We start from the raw sequence: 23799 nt of genomic DNA, 5'->3' as shown, positions 1-23799 counted from the left end.
TGAAGAAAACATTTTAGGAATTTGCTCTTCAGGTAATGACGTCTGGTATTTAACTTCATAAGTATGGTTTGATGAAGAACAATAATATAATTTATCCCTGAAAATTACGATTAAAAAGATAGCCACGTGCCAGAAAAATATCTAGCACGATGACCTAAAAGAAAATAAATAAATGAGGAGATGTGGTATGTGTAAAGACCAAAAAGGACAGAGCACATATTAATTTTATTTTCACTAGTCCGATATGACCTCAGACATTGATAGTAAAAGCTGCAAATGAAAAATAACAAATAACAAATAGCAAAATAATTAGAAAGGAAATATCAGAAAAATTACACGAAAAAGAAAACATTGCTTCCAAAGTCAAATCTGACAGAACTATGTAGAAATTTAGATACGGTTAGTACAGGATTAAATCATTGCTTAATTTATATAACAACAATAACGAAAAATTATAAAAGACAAAAAACAACCAATGACAACCACTAGATTACACAGAGGGATTTCAACATACACATTGGGTATAGACATCCGGCTCTGGTTATCACCCCCCCACCCCCCCCCCCCCCCCCCCCCCCCCCCCTTTGCGAAATCCCCACCCGTTCATATATTTCATTGGAAAATCATAACCCATTCATATATTTCCCAGAAATTCTGATATGACGTGCATCTTTCGCTTTGTAAACAACACCGTGATAAAATTCTCGATATATCTATACTTAGCGCAGACTCAGAGATGTACATTAATAATGGCTGTTACAATATACCTCCCACGTAAATCCACATGTATCGTAACCTATGTTCAAACGCTATGCCAATTTCGCTGTGTTAAAAATTACAATTGAAAAAAAAAAATACAGAACCTTTATTCTTATTCCGATGCATAACAAAAAGAATTAATGCATTATAGCTCGGAAAATGTACAAAATCAAAATAAAATAAAATTTCGCGAAATTCAATTAATGCTTTTGGCGCATTAAAGTCATTTCAAAACATGACGTCATACGAATGAAAACGCCAAAGCTGAAGGTTTTTCCGTTACGTGAACCTTCCAAATTCGGATAATATTGCATTAAAATTGAGTTTTGAGGTAGGTGTTGTTTTATTATTTATTCTATTGCATTATTCGCACAATTACTGATTTCAGCAAGTCAACATGGCGGCTCCTTAGTTACGAAATGTCAACTATGTGGATTTGACGGTAGCTTACGAGAAAAAATGTAAATTAGAAATGGCAAATGTTGGGGTTGAGAATTAAAAGAATTAAACACATATTTTTCTGGCGGTTATTTAAGAAATGATTCATGCAAGCTATACATTTATTGGAAATTTTTAGCTTTATCTAACAGGGGGTAAATAGAACAGCCACACACACGGCATACCCACCCTCGCTTCAGTTTTTTAAATGACCGTATTTGTCCTATTAGAATCGAAATAAATCATGGATCCATATATTTGTTGTAAATTTACACATGGCATGGGCCGTGATATTCGTTAATTTTATCCCTAACGCTCAGGATAAAATTCGAATATCACGGCCCAGGCCATGTGTAAATTTTCAACAAATCTATGGCTTCCATGAATTATTTCTTAAATGAACATTTATGATCCATTGACAAATAAATTTCTACCCATTGTTATATAATCTCTGTGATAGTCCACCCCATTGATGTATTTGACATTCCGACAAAAGTTACCCATACCAGCGTCACGTCTGTGTATACCTTTATGTAGGAAGAGACACCCCTCTTTCTCTCTCATACTAGATTACAGACTCTTTGCTGAGGACAGACATGTTACCGCATAGAATATTTCTTTATGTTGATGATTGTTATTCATGCATGTTTTCCATGTTATACATGTATTCATATTCATTAGCATATCACATTGACGCTTGACGCTTGACGAATGACACACCAAATCAAGCACACCTTTTTACCTGCATGCTTTCTAATTACCGCCAAATAATCCCATCTGTGATATATTTTCATACCTGTATTCTGTATTCATGCGCCATTAGCTATATATGATATATATCATGTATATTTATAGGTTGGTTTTTCTATTTCTTAGTTTTAATATTCGGTTCTAATATTTTTGTTTATTACTGTTTTCATTCTTTGAATATTATTGTTCAGTGGTATATTTATACTATTTGTAACTGTTATTGTATTACAAAATAAATAGTAGAGGGGACTTGCGAGTTATACATATATAGATAGTCATATGGGAAAAATACCCGGCACAGACACATAACGAATTAATGAACTAATTTGGCGGGATTAAATACGTTTGTGGGCGCTCAACAGCCACGTGACACAGCACACACATGCTACATATAAGACAAGAAAGTAACAACACACTTATACTTAAGAACAACATGTAAATATCAGTTGGACAGCGCTTGTATTGATCCATCAGATCTGTATATACTACAACATAAAAATAAATTAATGACAAAAAGATAAAGACAAAACTATATCTCATAGTATGTGTTTTACCGTTGATTATTCGGTTTGTTTTAATAATGCGTTCATTAACCGGATTTTCGAAGGAAAAATTGGGATGTACGGCGGGCGTGCTGGCGGGCGGGCGGCTGCCAAACAGTATCCGTTTATTAACATGAAAACACTTTGAAGAATTTTTTTCAAATTTAGATATATTGTTTCCTGTTAATTATACATATAAAGTTTGATGACACTAAGTGTTTTTAAATAAATTTCACCTATTATCAGATAATAAAGCATGTGGTTAATACCAATCACAGAATTATAATTGGAGTGAGAGATTTATTTGAAAATTTTCTGTTTCCTAAGTGTTGATGATTATAAGCTCTGTAGGACAGTATAAATATAGTTAGAAATTTACTGTTCATTATTAGACATTTTGAAGATAATTGCAGATAAGTTTTATAGATTTTTAAAAGACATTGTATTAATGATAAATGACACTTCGGATTTTTTTCTTTTCTTTGCTAAATTGTTAGAAGAATTGTGTGGTAGGTTTGTTTGTTATTCTGAATACACTAATTTTCTGAATGCTATATATATATATTTTTCTATGAAGTGAAGTCGTTTAAAAACTAAGCTTATATTGTCTATTAATAAAAATATAATTATAGATTTCTGATTTTGGGCCCAGTTTTCAAGTTGGTCCAAATCAGGGTCCAAAATTAAACTGTGTTTGATTTCAACATAAATTGAATATATATAGGGTTCTTTGAAATGCTGAATCTAAACCTGTAATTATTTTCATTATTAATTAGATAATACCACATTGAGGTCCAAAGGGTCCTAAATTAAGTTTTGTTTAATTTCATCAAAAATTGAATTCTTGGGGTTCTTTGATATGCTGATTCTTACAATGTTTTAGTGGTTAAATCACATCTAATTTTAGAGAACTATGGTTGTTGTTTACATCACTGGTTCATGGAAATAAGTTTGAGTTATTTCCTTTGAACAGAAATGGTATATGGATTTTAATCTATCAATGATTGTCTCTGTTCAATTGATTTCAGGCATTAGTTGTCAAAAATTTCTTTATAACTATTTTTTTTTTAAGTCATGTGTGTTATGAAGGTAGATGTCACAGTTGTTATGTGGTATTATATTTTTGTTGTGTGTGTTAATGTTTAATTAAGTCTCCCAAACGAAGTTTGGGAAGACTTATTGTTTTTGCTCAGTTCTTATTATTATTATTCTTCTTCGTCTTCTTCTTCTTCTTCTTCCTCTTCCGCCGCTTTTAAATTTGAACTTGTCCGCACCCGTTCTCCAAAACTACTTGTCAGATTAACTTAGGGTTTCACAATATATTAGACTAACATGTCTAGTGGTGCAATCAGGGTTTTGTTTGTGCAATGGGGTTTATAAAGGGGTACTTTGAGGGGCAAAAAGAAAAGAGTGTTTTACTATAGAACCCTATGGGATTTTATATTTTAAAATTTTCAAATGATTAGAAATTGAAAACCGTTTGTGATAGACACAATCTTTTTAATTGAAAATGTTCTAAATGATAAAGCCCATTAAATGAAATACAGGGTTAGTCCCCAGGAGTAACCCCACCCCCTGCCATTTAAGAAAGTTCTAATACCTTGTAAGTGGTCAAGATCCCCATCCCTAAACCATATATATTTTGGTTTGTCATGCTAAGATGGTTTGAATGATATACAGGGTTAGTTCCCAGGGGTCATCCCGACCCCCTGCTATTTGAGAAAGTTCTAATATCTTGTAAATGGTCGAGATCCCCACCCCTAAACCATATATATTCTGGTTTGTCATGATAAAGCACATCAATTGTAATACAGGGTTAGTCCCCAGGGGTCACCCCACCCCATGCCATTTAAGAAAGTTCTAATATCTTGTAAGTGGTCAAGATCCCCACCCCTAAACCATATATATTCTGGTTTGTCATGCTAAGATGGTTTGAATGATATACAGGGTTAGTCCCCAGGGGTCACCCCCACCCCCTGCCATTTAAGAAAGTTCTAATATCTTGTAAATGGTCGAGATCCCCACCCCTAAACCATATATATTCTGGTTTGTAATGCTAAGATGGTTTGAATGATATACAAGGTTAGTCCCCAGGGGTCATCCCGACCCCCTGCCATTTGAGAAAGTTCTTATATCTTGTAAATGGTCGAGATCCCCACCCCTAAACCAAATATATTCTGGTTTGTCATGATAAAGCACATCAATTGTAATACAGGGTTAGTCCCCAGGGGTCACCCCCACCCCATGCCATTTAAGAAAGTTCTAATATCTTGTAAGTGGTCAAGATCCCCACCCCTAAACCATATATATTTTGGTTTGTCATGCTAAGATGGTTTGAATGATATACAGGGTTAGTTCCCAGGGGTCACCCCGACCCCCCTGCTTTTTGAGAAAGTTCTAATATCTTGTAAATGGTCGAGATCCCCACCCCTAAACCATATATATTCAGGTTTGTCATGATAAAGCACATCAATTGTAATACAGGGTTAGTCCCCAGGGGTCACCCCCACCCCATGCCATTTAAGAAAGTTCTAATATCTTGTAAGTGGTCAAGATCCCCACCCCTAAACCATATATATTCTGGTTTGTCATGCTAAGATGGTTTGAATGATATACAGGGTTAGTCCCCAGGGGTCACCCCCACCCCATGCCATTTAAGAAAGTTCTAATATCTTGTAACTGGTCAAGATCCCCACCCCTAAACCATATATATTCTGGTTTGTCATGCTAAGATGGTTTGAATGATATACAGGGTTAGTCCCCAGGGGTCATCCCGACCCCCTGCCATTTGAGAAAGTTCTTATATCTTGTAAATGGTCGAGATCCCCACCCCTAAACCAAATATATTCTGGTTTGTCATGATAAAGCACATCAATTGTAATACAGGGTTACTCCCCAGGGGTCACCCCCACCCCATGCCATTTAAGAAAGTTCTAATATCTTGTAAGTGGTCAAGATCCCCACCCCTAAACCATATATATTCTGGTTTGTCATGCTAAGATGGTTTGAATGATATACAGGGTTACCCCAGGGGTCATCCCGACCCCTTGCCATTTGAGAAAGTTCTAATATCTTGTAAATGGTCGAGATCCCCACCCCTAAACCATATATATTCCTATTCATCATGTCTCGAACATTTGAAGGACGTATACGGTCAGTCCCCAGGGGTCCCCCTCACGCACCCCTACCCTCAATGTTTTAACATCTTGTAAAGGTCGAGATCCCCACCCCTAAACCATATATATTCCTGTTCTTCATGTCTCGAACATTTGAATGAAGTATAGGGTCAGTCAAAAGGGGTTCCCCCCACCCCCAATGTTCTAGTATCTTGTAAATGGTCGAGATCCCCACCCCTAAACCATATATATTCTGGTTTGTCATGCCAAGATGATCTGAATGATATACAGGGTTAGTCCCCAGGCATCACTAATGCATATAACTTTACTGGACCAAACCAATTTTCACTGGACTTTGCCCAATGTCAGGCGACCCTGGGAATTACGAATTGTGGGAGCTTCGTTTGGGAGACTTCGTAACAGCATCCTGTTACAATCATTTCTTGTTTTTACTTGATCCTGTTTGGGGGTTCAGATTTCAAATATCTTTTTTATTATTAATTAGATAATAATCTATTTTAAATATTCAATCACAATCCAAATTCAGAGCTGTTTTAAGCTTAAATGTTGTGTTCATACTTGCTCAACTTTTCAAGGTTCGACCTCTGCAGGGAAATCCGGTTTGCTGTCACTCTGACAGCCTCTTGTTCAGTCTATCCTAGCCTGGTTTGGCTGTTACGCACAACGAGGAAATTGCAAGAATTGTTATTATCAACAATCGTCAGGCGTGACGTCACTTATGAATGTAGCCATTCAATAATAACAATTCGATTTGAGGCGAAGTTTACGTAATTTGGCGGTATTTCGAATTTTTTGAAATTTTGTATGCATTGAGAACTCTTTGAACTGCATCGGAATATCGAAAAAAAACTATCTTTGTAACATTCATACTTTCAAAGACACAATCCCATGATATAGTTCGTATAAAAAAGCATTAAAATTTGGCAAATTTTGGCAGTTTTTCCAGTTTGAATTGCAAATTCTAGAAATTCTGTCCACGAAAATTAGTTTAAAATTATAATTGTATGATATTATAGTTTTAAAGAACATTTCCTTATTCTACGACCGCAAAATATTTGCGGCCGTATTTTGGTATTCGTCGTCGTCGGAAGACATTTGGTTTACAGACAATTACTTGAGCATAAGTGTATGGATCTCTATGAAATTGTATCACAAGGTTACATGCCACAAAAGGAAGGTCGGGATTGATTTTGGGGGTTATTGTCCTAAATTTGTAGGAAAAGGGGACCAAAAACAAGCATATTTCTTGTTTCATGACAATAACTTGTGTATAAGTGTATGGATTTCATTGTTGAAGACCGAACAGTAACTTTAGCCAATGAGACTACTATCCACCAGAGTTCAATTGATTGTTTACATCGTTGTCCTTTGACCTTTAATGGATAATTGTCTCCTTGGCAATTATACGACATATCATTATCTTTTATACTGGCCAACAAAATCGGCGACCAATGACTAATGGGACGACCATTTGTATTTCGGTTTGGTAGGGGGTGCACGTGGGATTTCGAAAATGAATATGCTGGCCTCGAAAGAGCTGAAAATAAATGATTTTGCCCAAAGACAAGATGAAAATGAAAATGAATAATCTGCAACACAAAATACAGGAATTGATTGTGAACCAAAGTATAAATAAATTTTCGCGCGACCTGGCCGCGAAAAAAAAATAAGCTTGTGTAGCAACTGGTGTAAATGAATACTAGTAGTCAATCTGGAAAATCCTCCCCCTCTCCCAGAATATCAAATAGTTGTGTCCTTCCGTTTCTTTTTATTTAAGTAGACGAACAGTGAATCCTTTTAATTTTGAAACGGCAAATTATGTTCATATTATGTTTGAACATAAAGTAGTTCTGATAGTTGAAGGCCGTACGATTACCTATAATAGCTTACTTCAACGTCATTTGAACTCATATGGATAGTTGTCTCATTGGCAATCACATCACACCTCATGTATTGATATAGACATTATCCGCATTAACGCGACACAATTGCCAATTTTCAATTCTGATTTCTGATTTCAGTTTAAGTCCATCCATGCCATCGACACAGGTATAAACCATGAGGCAATTAAAGACATCAATCCTTATTTTATTAGTGGTAGCAGTTGCCTTATTCCTCATGGCATACACCCTATTGTTTGAGGACAAAAGCTACCGTAATTCTGTTCAAAATGTTGTAAATTTTCCCGACGTGGAAGGAAACAGTCCTTTAGAATCAGACAAAAATCAGAGAGATACCAAAATTAAACCAACATTTAACTCATCCATGCCTTACGGACAAGAAATTGCAGATGTCCTAGATGTGGCGAGAAAAATGAATGTCAAACCTTTACTGGTTACCCTGATTAATGGAGCTTACCTTCAGTTTGCTTTAAGTTGGCTGTGTAACACAGAACACATGGGAATTCACAAACAGGTATGAATAGCAAGAGAGATATATCTCAGTGTTAGTGAATTCACAGTGGTGGATCCAGAAATTTTCATAAAAGAGGGGGCACTGACTGCCTAAGAGGGGGCCCGCTCCAGTCATGCTTCAGTGATTCCCTATAAAATCAACCAAATTTTTCACACAAAAGGGGGAGGGTTCCTAGATCCGCCTATGATTCACAAACAGGCGTGACCAGCACGAATGACTTGGTATGGAATTCATATAACAATATACCAAATAATAAGTAGTATAATTTCACTGTATAATTTTATAGCATTTTTAAAATATAAAAGGTATTTCATAATGAACACTGCGACAATACAAACCTAAGCAAAAGGGGAAATGTTCTCAACGCTGTGTTCTAGAAATATGAAAGAGGTCTAGGAAGGGGTTTACAGAATAGAGAATAATGGACAAAAATGTACAGACTAAAGGGCCAAAAAATAAAGAATAGAGAACATATAGGCAAAATAAAAAAGTATGGAGAATAATAGAAAATAATGGGGTACTGAAATATTAAGAATAGAAAATAATGGGGTACTGAAATATTAAGAATAGAAAATAATAGGGTACTGAAATATTAAGAATAGAAAATAATAGGGTACTGAAATATTAAGAATAGAAAATAATGGGGTACTGAAATATTAAGAATAGAAAATAATGGTCAAAATAGATAAAGAATAGAAAAAATTGTCAAAAAAAAAAAAATAAAAAAAAATAAAGGACCCCTCTCCCCCTCTCCCCCCTCTCCCCCTCTCCCCCTCATTCAGATCTTCATGATACTTTCTTAAACATAGCTGGCAAATTAAAATGGATTTCTCCTTTTTCATTGTGGCAAATGCTTGTTGCCTATGTTCTTTGATTTATTATAGATGTATAATCTCATTGTCATTGGTTATACCTCTATTGTTTTATATAAATTTGTATCGACATTTATTTGAAACTTCTTGGAACATTAGTCGTGAACATTAGTATCTCGTCGGCAGTAAAACATAATCATAGTGAACAAAGTTGGTAACCACTTCTGTTTAATTGACAGAAAAAAATGACAAAATCATCGCTGTATGTAGAAAAAAACTAAACATAAACTTCCTCTAATAAATAGTCTACAATATTTATCTTTTAATGAAAACATTGAATTTGGGTGAATGTTTCGTAATTCTAAAATATGTCGATACGATAAAGGCTGTCGTCATGTTGCCTTTTATAATAAAACATGACCAAAAGACTCGAACAAGTATTTTTAACCGAATTTTCGAAGGAAATATCGGTTATTGATTTGGGGATGCACGGGTTGGTCGGGCGGCTGCCAAACAGTGTCCGTTCAATAACATAAAAACGTTTTGATGATTTTTTTCAAATTAAGATATGTTATTTCCTGTGACTAAATGAAGGTCAAGTGCAATTTTCACGATTTAAACTTTTCTCCTTGTTGAGTTATCGCCCTTTTTAATATAAAAAAAATGGTATTTATAATGTGATTGAGTCATTTCTCTTTGTACAGAAATGGTTAATTATATATATAAAGTTTGCTTGCACTAAGTGTTTTTAAATAATTTTCTCCTGTTATCAGATTATGACAAAGCATATGGTAAATGTCCTATCTCACAATTATAATTGGAATGACAGATTTATTTGAAAATTTTTCTGTTTCCTATGTGTTGATGATTATAAGCTATATAGGACTGTATAAATATAGTAAGAAATTTACTGTTCATTTTTAGACATTTTGAAGATAATTACAGATAAGTTTTATAGATTTTTAAAAGACTTTGTATTAATGATAAATAAAATTTTGGATTTTTTTTTCTATTCTTTGGTAAATTGTTTGAAGAATTTTGTGGTAAGTTTGTATGTTATTCTTTAAAAATTAATTTTCTGAATGCTAGATGTATTATTTTTTGATGAAGTGAACTTCTTTAAAAACCAAGCTTATATTGTCAATTAATAAACATATATTTAGATTTCTGATTTTGGGCCCAGTTTTCAAGTTGGTCCAAATCGGGGTCCAAAATTAAACTCTGTTTGATTTTAACATAAATTGAATATATATAGGGTTCTTTGAAATGCTGAATCTAAACCAGTATTTAGTTTCATTATTAATTAGATAATACCACATTTAGGTCCAAAGGGTCCTAAATTAAAGTTTTGTTTAATTTTATCAAAAATTGAATTCTTGAGTTCTTTGATATGCTGATTCTAATAATGTTTGAGTGTTAAATCATATCTAATTTTAGAGAACTTAGCCATCACTGTATTATTGATTATAATTTGAAAAATTTCATCATGTTTTATTTTATAGAATTATTTATCCAATTTGAGTTATTTCCCTTTGCACAGAAAATATCATCTTCGCTAGCCAAGGGTTACGATCCACTTCCCTCCTCTCAACCCTTGGCGGATTGAGATAGAATTTCGGAGACACAAAGTAATGATTTTCATTGGTTGCAGTCGAAACTCACTGCATCCAATCAAAAAGCGCCTATAACATGATCACGTGTAAATCTAGAAAGTGTATGTAAACAATTGCCACGTGCTTATTGTGCAACAAGTCTTTACATCCCTAAACATACGACTATATTTAGTGACAATTTGAATGTTTTTAATCAACTAATAGAAGTTCCTGCGTATGTTTCTTGCACAAATGCATGAATGTCAACGTATATTTTCGTTTCCTGCTTTACCAAGTGGGTAGAATCTATCCGCTACCGTGTTTTTACCTCCAAATTGAAGAGTTCAAGTGCTACCATTGGTCAAGAAAAATGTATTCGGAATGGGCGTGACTTTAATCTACCGATAGATGGCGCAACATTGTTATCACAAATGTTGGCTTAATCTGCCAAGGGTTGAGAGGAGGGAAGTGGATCGTAACCCTTGGCTAGCGAAGATGAGAAAATATATGGATAAAATTAAACTGAGTTTCATTTCAACATAAATTAAATGTATATAGGGTTCTTTCAAATGCTGAATCTAAACCTGTATTTAAATATTAGATTTTTGGGCCCAGATTTCAAGTTTGTCCAAATCAGGGTCCAAAATTAAACTTTGTTTGATTCAACAAAAAATGAATTTGTGGGGTTCTTTGAAATGCCGAATCTAACCATGTATTGAGAGATTTTGGATTGTTGGCTCCTTTATCAACTTGGTCCCGATTGAGGTCCAAAAGGTCCTAAATGAAACTTTTGTTTAATTTCATCAAAAATTGAATTCTTGGGGTTCTTTGATATGCTGATTCTAACAATGTACTTAGATTTTGGATGTTGGACCATAACAGGTAAATGTCCAATTTCAAATATTTCAGTTCTTTGACCACATTCATTTTGTGTCACAAACCTATGCTGTGTCAAATATTCAATCACAGTCCAAATTCAGAGCTGTTTTAAGCTTAAATGTAGTGTCCATACTTGCTCAACTGTTCAGGGTTCGACCTCTGCAGGAAACTCCGGTTTGCTGTCATTCTTACAGCCTCTTGTATTAGTTTCTCCTTTAGCAAAAGATTTCATTTCAAATCAATATTTAAGGCTGTTTTTATGTTTATACACTGTCTATTATAAGATTTGTGTAGCAATCCTATCATTTTAGATAAGAAACCAATAACATACTTTCGTATTGCTTTATAATAAGTTTTTATGACTTTTATCATAGCCTTTTTTTTTGCTTTTTGCTAGGCAATATAACAGATGGACCAGCTTTTTATGAAAATAATCTCCGAACTATTAACACAAATAACCAATTTAAGCCTTACAGGCCTAAATATAAATGGCAACCGTTTTAATACTCAAATTTTCGAACACTTAAAAAATAAAAAATAAAACTCTTAAATAATACCAGACATATATTTTTTAATCCAGACGCGCGTTTCGTCTACAAAAGACCAATCTGTGACGCTCAATTAAAATAAGTTTAAAGGTCAAATAAAGTACGAAACTGTCGAAGAGCATTGATGACCTAAAATTTCAAAAAGTTTTACTAAATACAGCTAAGGTTATCTCTTACTGTATTGGAAATACTTAATATATCGAACAATTCGAAGTTTTGTATACAGTTAATTTATTAATATTTTCATATCAATAAATTGATAAAAATGAAGATTCTTTTGATGTTCCATTGATTATAATTTCAATAACTAAATATTTAAATGAGACGAATTTAGTGAGAGAATATGTTATAAGCTGTTACATTTTGTTTTGTAATTCCCAAATATGCATGTACTATAAATTCTCCTCTGCCTAACTGTCATGCAAAGGTCACGATAAGGTCACCACTAAAATTGAGGACCTAGTATCATGAGTTTACAACACATTATGAAAAAACACAAACCATTCTCTTCTAGTTGTGGCCGTCTCTATTTCCCTCTTCATGAAGAGATATTTCTCTTAACACACTTACAGAGTGTGATATGAATAAGTTAAAGTTGTTTTGCGACGACATGGGTCATTTTGGTAACAAGCAATCAATAAAAACACATACATTGTATTTTGCATGTTAGTGCTACATAGTATAATGTGTATTTGAATCTTTATTTTAGGTATTAATTATCAGTACAGATTTGGACACTAAAGATACGATAAAGAACCAATGGCCGGATATAAATGTAGTAGCTATCTCCGGTATGCCATTAAATGGCGACCAATCATATAGCCATGCAGGATACGTTAGGTTAACAAACTTTCGAGCACATGTATTGTTAGGATTATTGTTAATCAATCAAGAAGTATTTTTATTTGAGGTCGACGCATTGTGGATAAAAAATCCAGTTCCTGTATTATCTAGTACTAAAAACGCCGATATTCTTGCAAATCCCGTGTCTGAGAGACCTGGTTTAACAGCTATTGGTTTTCTATATTTATTCCCAACTAAACCTACGATTCTAACATGGAAAGAGTTGAACAGAAGATTATATGAGTTAGATAAGAAAATTAAATCCATGCCGGCGGGAAAACTGATTGCTGAAGCAGACAACGACCAGATATATGTGTCTGGGATAATAAACAAACGGCTAGGAGGATTGCAAAAGAAAGAGTTGCCGTTAGCAGATTATCCAGACGGGAAATGGTATGTCATGTCAGAAGCGAAACGGAAGTCATCACGACCGTATGTAATCAACAATAACTGGGTCATTGGGAACAAAAATAAAATATTACGTGCCAAAAAGTGGGGACATTGGTTTTTAAGTGACGATGGTAATTGCAACATTACAAATATCAAACGAATTACAGAAGACTTCTGGCTTCCTTTGGAGAAAATCTGAATTCTCGAAAATATTGTACTATCGGGTTCCTTCACGGAGTTCTAACCAAAGACGAAGTAAGACCATGATATGTGATCAATATGTGCGCACGAAGTTGCGCACAGTCACAAAAATTTACGATACCTCGAAATGAAAACTGTAATGCGATATGGATTATACAACATACATGCCGAGCTCATTGACATATCATATCAAGTTCAAAATCTGTAAGATTTCTTCTGTTACGTACATAAGTAATTGGACAGTTAAGTAGTGACTATTTTTTAAGTTCGTTTTGTTTAAATTTTAGATTTTTAGTTCGTTTTGTTTAACGATGAGATGGTAAGTTAGTTTTAATTGAAGTGAGATTTTTTTAGTATAAGCCTAGTTGTTTATTTATGACCAATGTCTAATGGCGTTTGAATTTACGTTAATTTTCTCCAATACAGATTGGTCCAATCATACCATTACTCCACAATGACTATTTTATATATATATATATCTGCTTTCTTGTCCTCTTTTATATACACATGTTCAAAATTATGATATTATTTTGACTGGCACAATATATTTTGTCTGCGTGTAATGATTGTTATCTTGTATCCATTTAGGATTTACTAGTAATTATATGATATATTTTTTTGAAACGCCATTTTAACTTGCATGCACTTACTTGTAGTTCTGAGTTATGATTTGTTTATACAATCTGAGTTTTGAGCAAATGATTGTGTTATATGGACCTTTACAGAAGAATTAAAGCATTTGTTATATGAAACAATTATTACTTGGTATGTGAACAATTGTATGACGTATTACGTCTTTGTGCCATATCCAGTTGTAATGAGTTTTATACAAAAAATTGCCATTGTTTTGTTGAACATTATTTGTATATTTAAAATAACACAAAAACGAAATAGAGAACTCTTATTCATTAAACGAATATTTATTAAGTATGTTCCTGCTTGAATTCTGTAGAACCGCCAGAAAAAGTTAACCTTGTAATTTTGTTAAGATGAATTTTTACATAGATTGATATCAAATTCAATTGGGCAATACGCAAATTGTTGATTATGAATCAAAATATGATATAAAATACATAATGTAGTATAAAATGCATTTCAATCCCGTCCTATCTTCCGCGTTGATGAAATCATCGAATTCGGCTTATCACCGGATGTGTTCCCGCCATAATCAAAACTATGGCCGCCACTACTAAAGCAGGAAGTATTTTCACTTCCGTAGTATTTTCACTTCCGGAGTATTTTGACTTCCTTCATTGGTCACTGTAGGTTATTGAATATCATCATCTGTTCTGTGATCTGGGATCGTCCTTTAAGTTATATCAAGCCAATCAGTTGTTTCAGAGCCATCGGATATGTTAATGTTATGGTTCTGTAGTGTTGGTACATCCCCATCCAAGGTTACGGAGACTTACAAAAATATTTACCCTGCTACAGGTTTAATGTCCCTATAACAAGCCAGGAACCTGTTATTCAGAGGTTTCCGTTGTTGCTATCTGCCATACACATGCATTTATTTTACGTTTATTGTTGTAATATAAACCAGGTTGTTCGTTTTCTCTTCCGAATGGTTTCACATTTTCTAAATGATTATTATTGCGGCCCCTGGTGATCCTTGGTGGCATGTTAAACTGTATATTACTCATTATTGAAGGCCATATTAGTTGCGCATATTTTTGTCCTTTGGTCTATAGGTAATTGTCTCATCGGAAATCTTACCACATGCTATTTTTATGCCTCCGCCGTAGAGGAGGGGGCATTAAGTTTTACCCTTGTCCGTTTGTACGTCCATACAGTGGAGATCACTTCTAACCTCTCATCAAATCTGTCAGAATCTGTCAGGAGAACTGTTCTAGGACAGTATGTAGAACTGTCATCCTGACACCTTTTTGACAGTTCTAGCTATAACAGTTCTAACCTAGAACTGATTTGGTCAGTTCTACCTAGAACTGATTTAGACAGTTCTACCTAGATCTGATCCTGACAGTTCTACACTAGAACAGTTTTAGACAGTTCTACCTAGAACTGACCAAATATTTAGTCAGTTCTACGACTAGAACAGTTCTACGGCTAGAACAGTTCTACGACTAGAACAGTTCTACGGCTAGAACAGTTCTACGACTAGAACAGTTCTACGATTAGAACTGATTTGGTCAGTTCTACGGCTAGAATTGATTTAGTCAGTTCTATCCATAGAACAGTTTTAAGAACTCTTTGTCTTAAATATAAATAAGTCAAAATAATATAATATATATTAAAAAATTCTCATCACAGCACTGTTTTAACATTTCTCTAACTGCAGTGACGTCATATAGAACTGATTTAGTCAGTTCTGCTGACAGTTCTAAGACTAGAACTGATTTGGAAAGTTCTACCTAGAACAGTTTTAGACAGTTCTACCCTAGAACTGATCCTGACAGTTCTACCTAGAACTGATTTGGTCAGTTCTACCTAGAACTGATTCTGACAGTTCTGCTTAGAACAGTTCTAGGTAGAACTGTTCTATGACAGTTTAGAACAGTTCTATGACAGATTATTCTGACAGTTCTAATGAGAGGTTAGAAGTGATCTCCACTGTACGTCCCAAAGTTGGTTTCCGTTCTCTAACTTTAGTGTGCCTCAACCAAATGTTATGAAACTTATACACAATGCTTAACAGATTAAGTTTGAATTTTGGTGCCGTCACTTTAACCGTTTAAGAGATATGCCCCTTTACAAATGGAATAATTGCTGAAATTTTCGTTTCCGTTCTCCAACTCAAGTTTACCTCAAGCAAATGTTATGAAACTTATACACAATACTTATTACAACAAAACTCAGATCAAATGCAAATTTGGGTAGCATCCGTACGTCCCAAAGTTGGTTTCCGTTCTCTAACTTCAGTTTATCTCAACCAAATGTTATGAAACTTATATACAATGCTTATTACCACAAAATACAGATCAGGTTTGAATTTTGGTGGCGTCACTTATACTGTTCTAGAGTTATCACTTAATTCTTAAAAATAATAATAACACCACTAACCTGTTTGAGGTTATTATATAAAGCAATGTACATTATGCTGGATTGTCATTGTGCTGATATTTTCATTTCATTTCATTTCAATCTTCTTGTTTTTAGTGTAATGATTGTTATCTTGTATCCATTTAGGATTTACTAGTAATTATATGATATATTTTTTTGAAACGCCATTTTAACTTGCATGCACTTACTTGTAGTTCTGAGTTATGATTTGTTTATACAATCTGAGTTTTGAGCAAATGATTGTGTTATATGGACCTTTACAGAAGAATTAAAGCATTTGTTGTATGAAACAATTATTACTTGGTATGTGAACAATTGTATGACGTATTACGTCTTTGTGCCATATCCAGTTGTAATGAGTTTTATACAAAAAATTGCCATTGTTTTGTTGAACATTATTTGTATATTTAAAATAACACAAAAACGAAATAGAGAACTCTAAGACTTATTCATTAAACGAATATTTATTAAGTATGTTCCTGCTTGAATTCTGTAGAACCGCCAGAAAAAGTTAACCTTGTAATTTTGTTAAGATGAATTTTTACATAGATTGATATCAAATTCAATTGGGCAATACGCAAATTGTTGATTATGAATCAAAATATGATATAAAATACATAATGTAGTATAAAATGCATTTCAATCCCGTCCTATCTTCCGCGTTGATGAAATCATCGAATTCGGCTTATCACCGGATGTGTTCCCGCCATAATCAAAACTATGGCCGCCACTACTAAAGCAGGAAGTATTTTCACTTCCGTAGTATTTTCACTTCCGGAGTATTTTGACTTCCTTCATTGGTCACTGTAGGTTATTGAATATCATCATCTGTTCTGTGATCTGGGATCGTCCTTTAAGTTATATCAAGCCAATCAGTTGTTTCAGAGCCATCGGATATGTTAATGTTATGGTTCTGTAGTGTTGGTACATCCCCATCCAAGGTTACGGAGACTTACAAAAATATTTACCCTGCTACAGGTTTAATGTCCCTATAACAAGCCAGGAACCTGTTATTCAGAGGTTTCCGTTGTTGCTATCTGCCATACACATGCATTTATTTTACGTTTATTGTTGTAATATAAACCAGGTTGTTCGTTTTCTCTTCCGAATGGTTTCACATTTTCTAAATGATTATTATTGCGGCCCTTGGTGATCCTTGGTGGCATGTTAAACTGTATATTACTCATTATTGAAGGCCATATTAGTTGCGCATATTTTTGTCCTTTGGTCTATAGGTAATTGTCTCATCGGAAATCTTACCACATGCTATTTTTATGCCTCCGCCGTAGAGGAGGGGGCATTAAGTTTTACCCTTGTCCGTTTGTACGTCCATACAGTGGAGATCACTTCTAACCTCTCATCAAATCTGTCAGAATCTGTCAGGAGAACTGTTCTAGGACAGTATGTAGAACTGTCATCCTGACACCTTTTTGACAGTTCTAGCTATAACAGTTCTAACCTAGAACTGATTTGGTCAGTTCTACCTAGAACTGATTTAGACAGTTCTACCTAGATCTGATCCTGACAGTTCTACACTAGAACAGTTTTAGACAGTTCTACCTAGAACTGACCAAATATTTAGTCAGTTCTACGACTAGAACAGTTCTACGGCTAGAACAGTTCTACGACTAGAACAGTTCTACGATTAGAACTGATTTGGTCAGTTCTACGGCTAGAATTGATTTAGTCAGTTCTATCCATAGAACAGTTTTAAGAACTCTTTGTCTTAAATATAAATAAGTCAAAATAATATAATATATATTAAAAAATTCTCATCACAGCACTGTTTTAACATTTCCCTTACTGCAGTGACGTCATATAGAACTGATTTAGTCAGTTCTGCTGACAGTTCTACGACTAGAACTGATTTGGAAAGTTCTACCTAGAACAGTTTTAGACAGTTCTACCCTAGAACTGATCCTGACAGTTCTACCTAGAACTGATTTGGTCAGTTCTACCTAGAACTGATTCTGACAGTTCTGCTTAGAACAGTTCTAGGTAGAACTGTTCTATGACAGTTTAGAACAGTTCTATGACAGATTATTCTGACAGTTCTAATGAGAGGTTAGAAGTGATCTCCACTGTACGTCCCAAAGTTGGTTTCCGTTCTCTAACTTTAGTGTGCCTCAACCAAATGTTATGAAACTTATACACAATGCTTAACAGATTAAGTTTGAATTTTGGTGCCGTCACTTTAACCGTTTAAGAGATATGCCCCTTTACAAATGGAATAATTGCTGAAATTTTCGTTTCCGTTCTCCAACTCAAGTTTACCTCAAGCAAATGTTATGAAACTTATACACAATACTTATTACAACAAAACTCAGATCAAATGCAAATTTGGGTAGCATCCGTACGTCCCAAAGTTGGTTTCCGTTCTCTAACTTCAGTTTATCTCAACCAAATGTTATGAAACTTATATACAATGCTTATTACCACAAAATACAGATCAGGTTTGAATTTTGGTGGCGTCACTTATACTGTTCTAGAGTTATCACTTAATTCTTAAAAATAATAATAACGCCACTAACCTGTTTGAGGTTATTATATAAAGCAATGTACATTATGCTGGATTGTCATTGTGCTGATATTTTCATTTCATTTCATTTCAATCTTCTTGTTTTTAGTGTAATGATTGTTATCTTGTATCCATTTAGGATTTACTAGTAATTATATGATATATTTTTTTGAAACGCCATTTTAACTTGCATGCACTTACTTGTAGTTCTGAGTTATGATTTGTTTATACAATCTGAGTTTTGAGCAAATGATTGTGTTATATGGACCTTTACAGAAGAATTAAAGCATTTGTTGTATGAAACAATTATTACTTGGTATGTGAACAATTGTATGACGTATTACGTCTTTGTGCCATATCCAGTTGTAATGAGTTTTATACAAAAAATTGCCATTGTTTTGTTGAACATTATTTGTATATTTAAAATAACACAAAAACGAAATAGAGAACTCTTATTCATTAAACGAATATTTATTAAGTATGTTCCTGCTTGAATTCTGTAGAACCGCCAGAAAAAGTTAACCTTGTAATTTTGTTAAGATGAATTTTTACATAGATTGATATCAAATTCAATTGGGCAATACGCAAATTGTTGATTATGAATCAAAATATGATATAAAATACATAATGTAGTATAAAATGCATTTCAATCCCGTCCTATCTTCCGCGTTGATGAAATCATCGAATTCGGCTTATCACCGGATGTGTTCCCGCCATAATCAAAACTATGGCCGCCACTACTAAAGCAGGAAGTATTTTCACTTCCGTAGTATTTTCACTTCCGGAGTATTTTGACTTCCTTCATTGGTCACTGTAGGTTATTGAATATCATCATCTGTTCTGTGATCTGGGATCGTCCTTTAAGTTATATCAAGCCAATCAGTTGTTTCAGAGCCATCGGATATGTTAATGTTATGGTTCTGTAGTGTTGGTACATCCCCATCCAAGGTTACGGAGACTTACAAAAATATTTACCCTGCTACAGGTTTAATGTCCCTATAACAAGCCAGGAACCTGTTATTCAGAGGTTTCCGTTGTTGCTATCTGCCATACACATGCATTTATTTTACGTTTATTGTTGTAATATAAACCAGGTTGTTCGTTTTCTCTTCCGAATGGTTTCACATTTTCTAAATGATTATTATTGCGGCCCCTGGTGATCCTTGGTGGCATGTTAAACTGTATATTACTCATTATTGAAGGCCATATTAGTTGCGCATATTTTTGTCCTTTGGTCTATAGGTAATTGTCTCATCGGAAATCTTACCACATGCTATTTTTATGCCTCCGCCGTAGAGGAGGGGGCATTAAGTTTTACCCTTGTCCGTTTGTACGTCCATACAGTGGAAATCACTTCTAACCTCTCATCAAATCTGTCAGAATCTGTCAGGAGAACTGTTCTAGGACAGTATGTAGAACTGTCATCCTGACACCTTTTTGACAGTTCTAGCTATAACAGTTCTAACCTAGAACTGATTTGGTCAGTTCTACCTAGAACTGATTTAGACAGTTCTACCTAGATCTGATCCTGACAGTTCTACACTAGAACAGTTTTAGACAGTTCTACCCAGAACTGACCAAATATTTAGTCAGTTCTACGACTAGAACAGTTCTACGGCTAGAACAGTTCTACGACTAGAACAGTTCTACGATTAGAACTGATTTGGTCAGTTCTACGGCTAGAATTGATTTAGTCAGTTCTATCCATAGAACAGTTTTAAGAACTCTTTGTCTTAAATATAAATAAGTCAAAATATTATAATATATATTAAAAAATTCTCATCACAGCACTGTTTTAACATTTCTCTAACTGCAGTGACGTCATATAGAACTGATTTAGTCAGTTCTGCTGACAGTTCTACGACTAGAACTGATTTGGAAAGTTCTACCCAGAACAGTTTTAGACAGTTCTACCCTAGAACTGATCCTGACAGTTCTACCTAGAACTGATTTGGTCAGTTCTACCTAGAACTGATTCTGACAGTTCTGCTTAGAACAGTTCCAGGTAGAACTGTTCTATGACAGTTTAGAACAGTTCTATGACAGATTATTCTGACAGTTCTAATGAGAGGTTAGAAGTGATCTCCACTGTACGTCCCAAAGTTGGTTTCCGTTCTCTAACTTTAGTGTGCCTCAACCAAATGTTATGAAACTTATACACAATGCTTAACAGATTAAGTTTGAATTTTGGTGCCGTCACTTTAACCGTTTAAGAGATATGCCCCTTTACAAATGGAATAATTGCTGAAATTTTCGTTTCCGTTCTCCAACTCAAGTTTACCTCAAGCAAATGTTATGAAACTTATACACAATACTTATTACAACAAAACTCAGATCAAATGCAAATTTGGGTAGCATCCGTACGTCCCAAAGTTGGTTTCCGTTCTCTAACTTCAGTTTATCTCAACCAAATGTTATGCAACTTATATACAATGCTTATTACCACAAAATACAGATCAGGTTTGAATTTTGGTGGCGTCACTTATACTGTTCTAGAGTTATCACTTAATTCTTAAAAATAATAATAACACCACTAACCTGTTTGAGGTTATTATATAAAGCAATGTACATTATGCTGGATTGTCATTGTGCTGATATTTTCATTTCATTTCATTTCAATCTTCTTGTTTTTAGTCCCCTACCGACGAAGTCGAAGGGGACTTTAGGTTTGCACTCCGTCCGTCTGTCTGTCTGAACATCCGTCAGTCCGGAAAATCAGTTTTCTAGTTTTTTCTTCGTACTTGAAGATATTGATTTGATATTTGGTATATAAGTTACAGATCATATTTGAATTATTTTCCGGTCTTAATATTTTGTGCAGAGTTTTGGTCCTTGGACTTCGAACATTCATGAAAGTTATCAGTATTCCACAAATGTTTTCGTCATGCTTTAAGATATTGATTGATATTTGGTATATAGTTTTACAGATCAAGTTCGAATTTTGTTCCGGTCTGATTATTTTGTGCAGAGTTTTGTTCCTTGGACTTCAAAAATTCATGCAGGTAATCAGTTTTCCACACTTTTTTTCGTTATGCCTAAAGATATTGATTTGATATTTGTTATAATATTTAACAATGGAAAGTTATAGATCAAGTTCAAATGTTGCTCCGTTCAGATGATATTTATTTTTGGTCCTTAGACTTAGAAAATACATACCAGTAATCAGTTTTTTTTTTTTTTTTTTATTTTGTTCTAATACAATGACTTTTTAACCGGTAAGGGACTATGTATTGCCATGCAATACTCTCAGTACTTGTTTTAATAGATTAGACGTTAAATGACAGAAATAACGCACCTCATCTGACCATATATAGTAGTAAGTAGTTTCACAATTTCTTTATTTTGCTTCAAATTCGAAGAAATCGTGTACTTGTTTAAGCCTTAATCTTGAAATTATCACAGAGTTTACAGAGAAAGTTTTATTTTTGTGGCGACAATGGAGATTTCAGTCACAAAAATCAAAAGTCTGAGATTCTGTCCCACACTCTAATATCGGCGACTGTACATCAAAGAAATTTGTATACAACAACGTAACAAACAGGGATTACAGGAAGACATCTGAGCAATACAGAGAGCAAACAAGGCAAACAACAAAGGAATTGAAACTGAGAACAATCTAGAATACTGAGTCAATATCTTCAGCTTGTTAATTAGATCGGCAGTAACACGTTTTTCATGCACGTCCATAATAGAAAATGTGATAGAAGTAGGTTTAATTATAAGTGATAATTTTTAAAATTCAGTAACGAATAACGAGAGTTGATACATGTACCAACGATATTCACCTCTTAATCGGAATCGGGTTAATAAAACTATTTTATTTAAGTAAACCGAATAAGAAAGAGGTTTGAGTGCCTGCAAACATGTTTTACCTCGCCACATACAGTATCTACCTGTCCGAAGTCTGGAGCCTGTAATTCGGTGGTCGTCATTTGTTGCTGTATATCATAATTGATTTTCGTTTATTGTTTTGTACACAAAGCATGCCGTTATAGTTTTCTTGTATGAATTGTTTTACATTTGTCGTTTCGTTGCCCTTTATAGCTTACTATGTGGTATGGGTTTCCCCCATTGTTGAAGGCCGTACAGTATCCTACAGTCGCTAGCTTGTAGTGTCTCATTAGCAGTCACGCCACATCTTCCTATTTTTGTATAGCCAAAACCATAAGTGGAAATTAAAATGCAAACTCGAAGTTGAATAGCAGCCACAACTATTAGAGGGGTTAAGATGTTTGCAGGCATTGTTATTGGATTGTGCAGGTAGCGTGGCTTACTCCTCATCTCCGTAATATTGTATTTGATTTTCCAAATAATTATGTGACCCGAAAGTCACAAAAAAGCACGACACCACCTCTCCCGTTTTCTCTTGAAGAAGAGAACTATTGCGTAAACACCAATAGTTTCTTTCGCTTATAATTTGGAATCAGATTCCAGAAAACAAAATTCGATATTTGTGGAGCTTGTTCACATTGTTAAAGTTTCCTGATCTCCTTTATTCATATAGTAAAATATAACATAAGTATCGTATATGATGGGACCGGGTCATAACCCTTGCCTAACGAGTATATTTGATATCAATCCGATCTTTTTTATATTGAGAATTAACGAAGGGGTGCTAAAAACCGTACCACATTACCTGATATACATGTAGCTTACGCACAGCATCTAACATGTTGAACATCCTCAGCCCCTCTAAAAAAAAAAACAAGAGAAAACAATAGTCAAATCGGAACGTAGAAAAATACATACAAAAAAACCCAAATTGGGCTGAAAATCAAGTATTACAAGAAATACATAGTAAAACTACTTAAATAAGTAACGATTTTTATACATTTAACAATCAACATACGCCCTTTGGTCTTGTACTACGTAATACTATACATGTTTCTAATTACATCCGTTCTGAACTATTTCAAAAGCTAATTTTATCTTAGTGGCCATGTAATTAAGTATA

The 23799-nt window shown here is 34.3% G+C and overlaps 1 protein-coding gene across 1 annotated transcript; it reads left to right on the top strand.

The window, feature by feature from the left end:
* The first annotated feature begins 7626 nt into the window (after positions 1 to 7626).
* LOC127722223 (uncharacterized) lies at positions 7627 to 14236 on the top strand. The gene is made up of 2 exons (XM_052229121.1): positions 7627 to 8041; positions 12582 to 14236. The coding sequence occupies exons 1-2, from the start codon at positions 7685 to 7687 to the stop codon at positions 13302 to 13304; spliced, it is 1080 nt and encodes a 359-aa protein (XP_052085081.1). The 5' UTR covers positions 7627 to 7684; the 3' UTR covers positions 13305 to 14236.
* The last annotated feature ends 9563 nt before the right edge of the window (positions 14237 to 23799 follow it).

The sequence above is a fragment of the Mytilus californianus genome, unplaced genomic scaffold (genome assembly GCF_021869535.1).
Source record: "Mytilus californianus isolate M0D057914Y unplaced genomic scaffold, xbMytCali1.0.p SCAF_12, whole genome shotgun sequence".
Classification (NCBI taxonomy): domain Eukaryota; kingdom Metazoa; phylum Mollusca; class Bivalvia; order Mytilida; family Mytilidae; genus Mytilus; species Mytilus californianus.
This window is presented reverse-complemented; position numbering and strand designations above follow the sequence as displayed.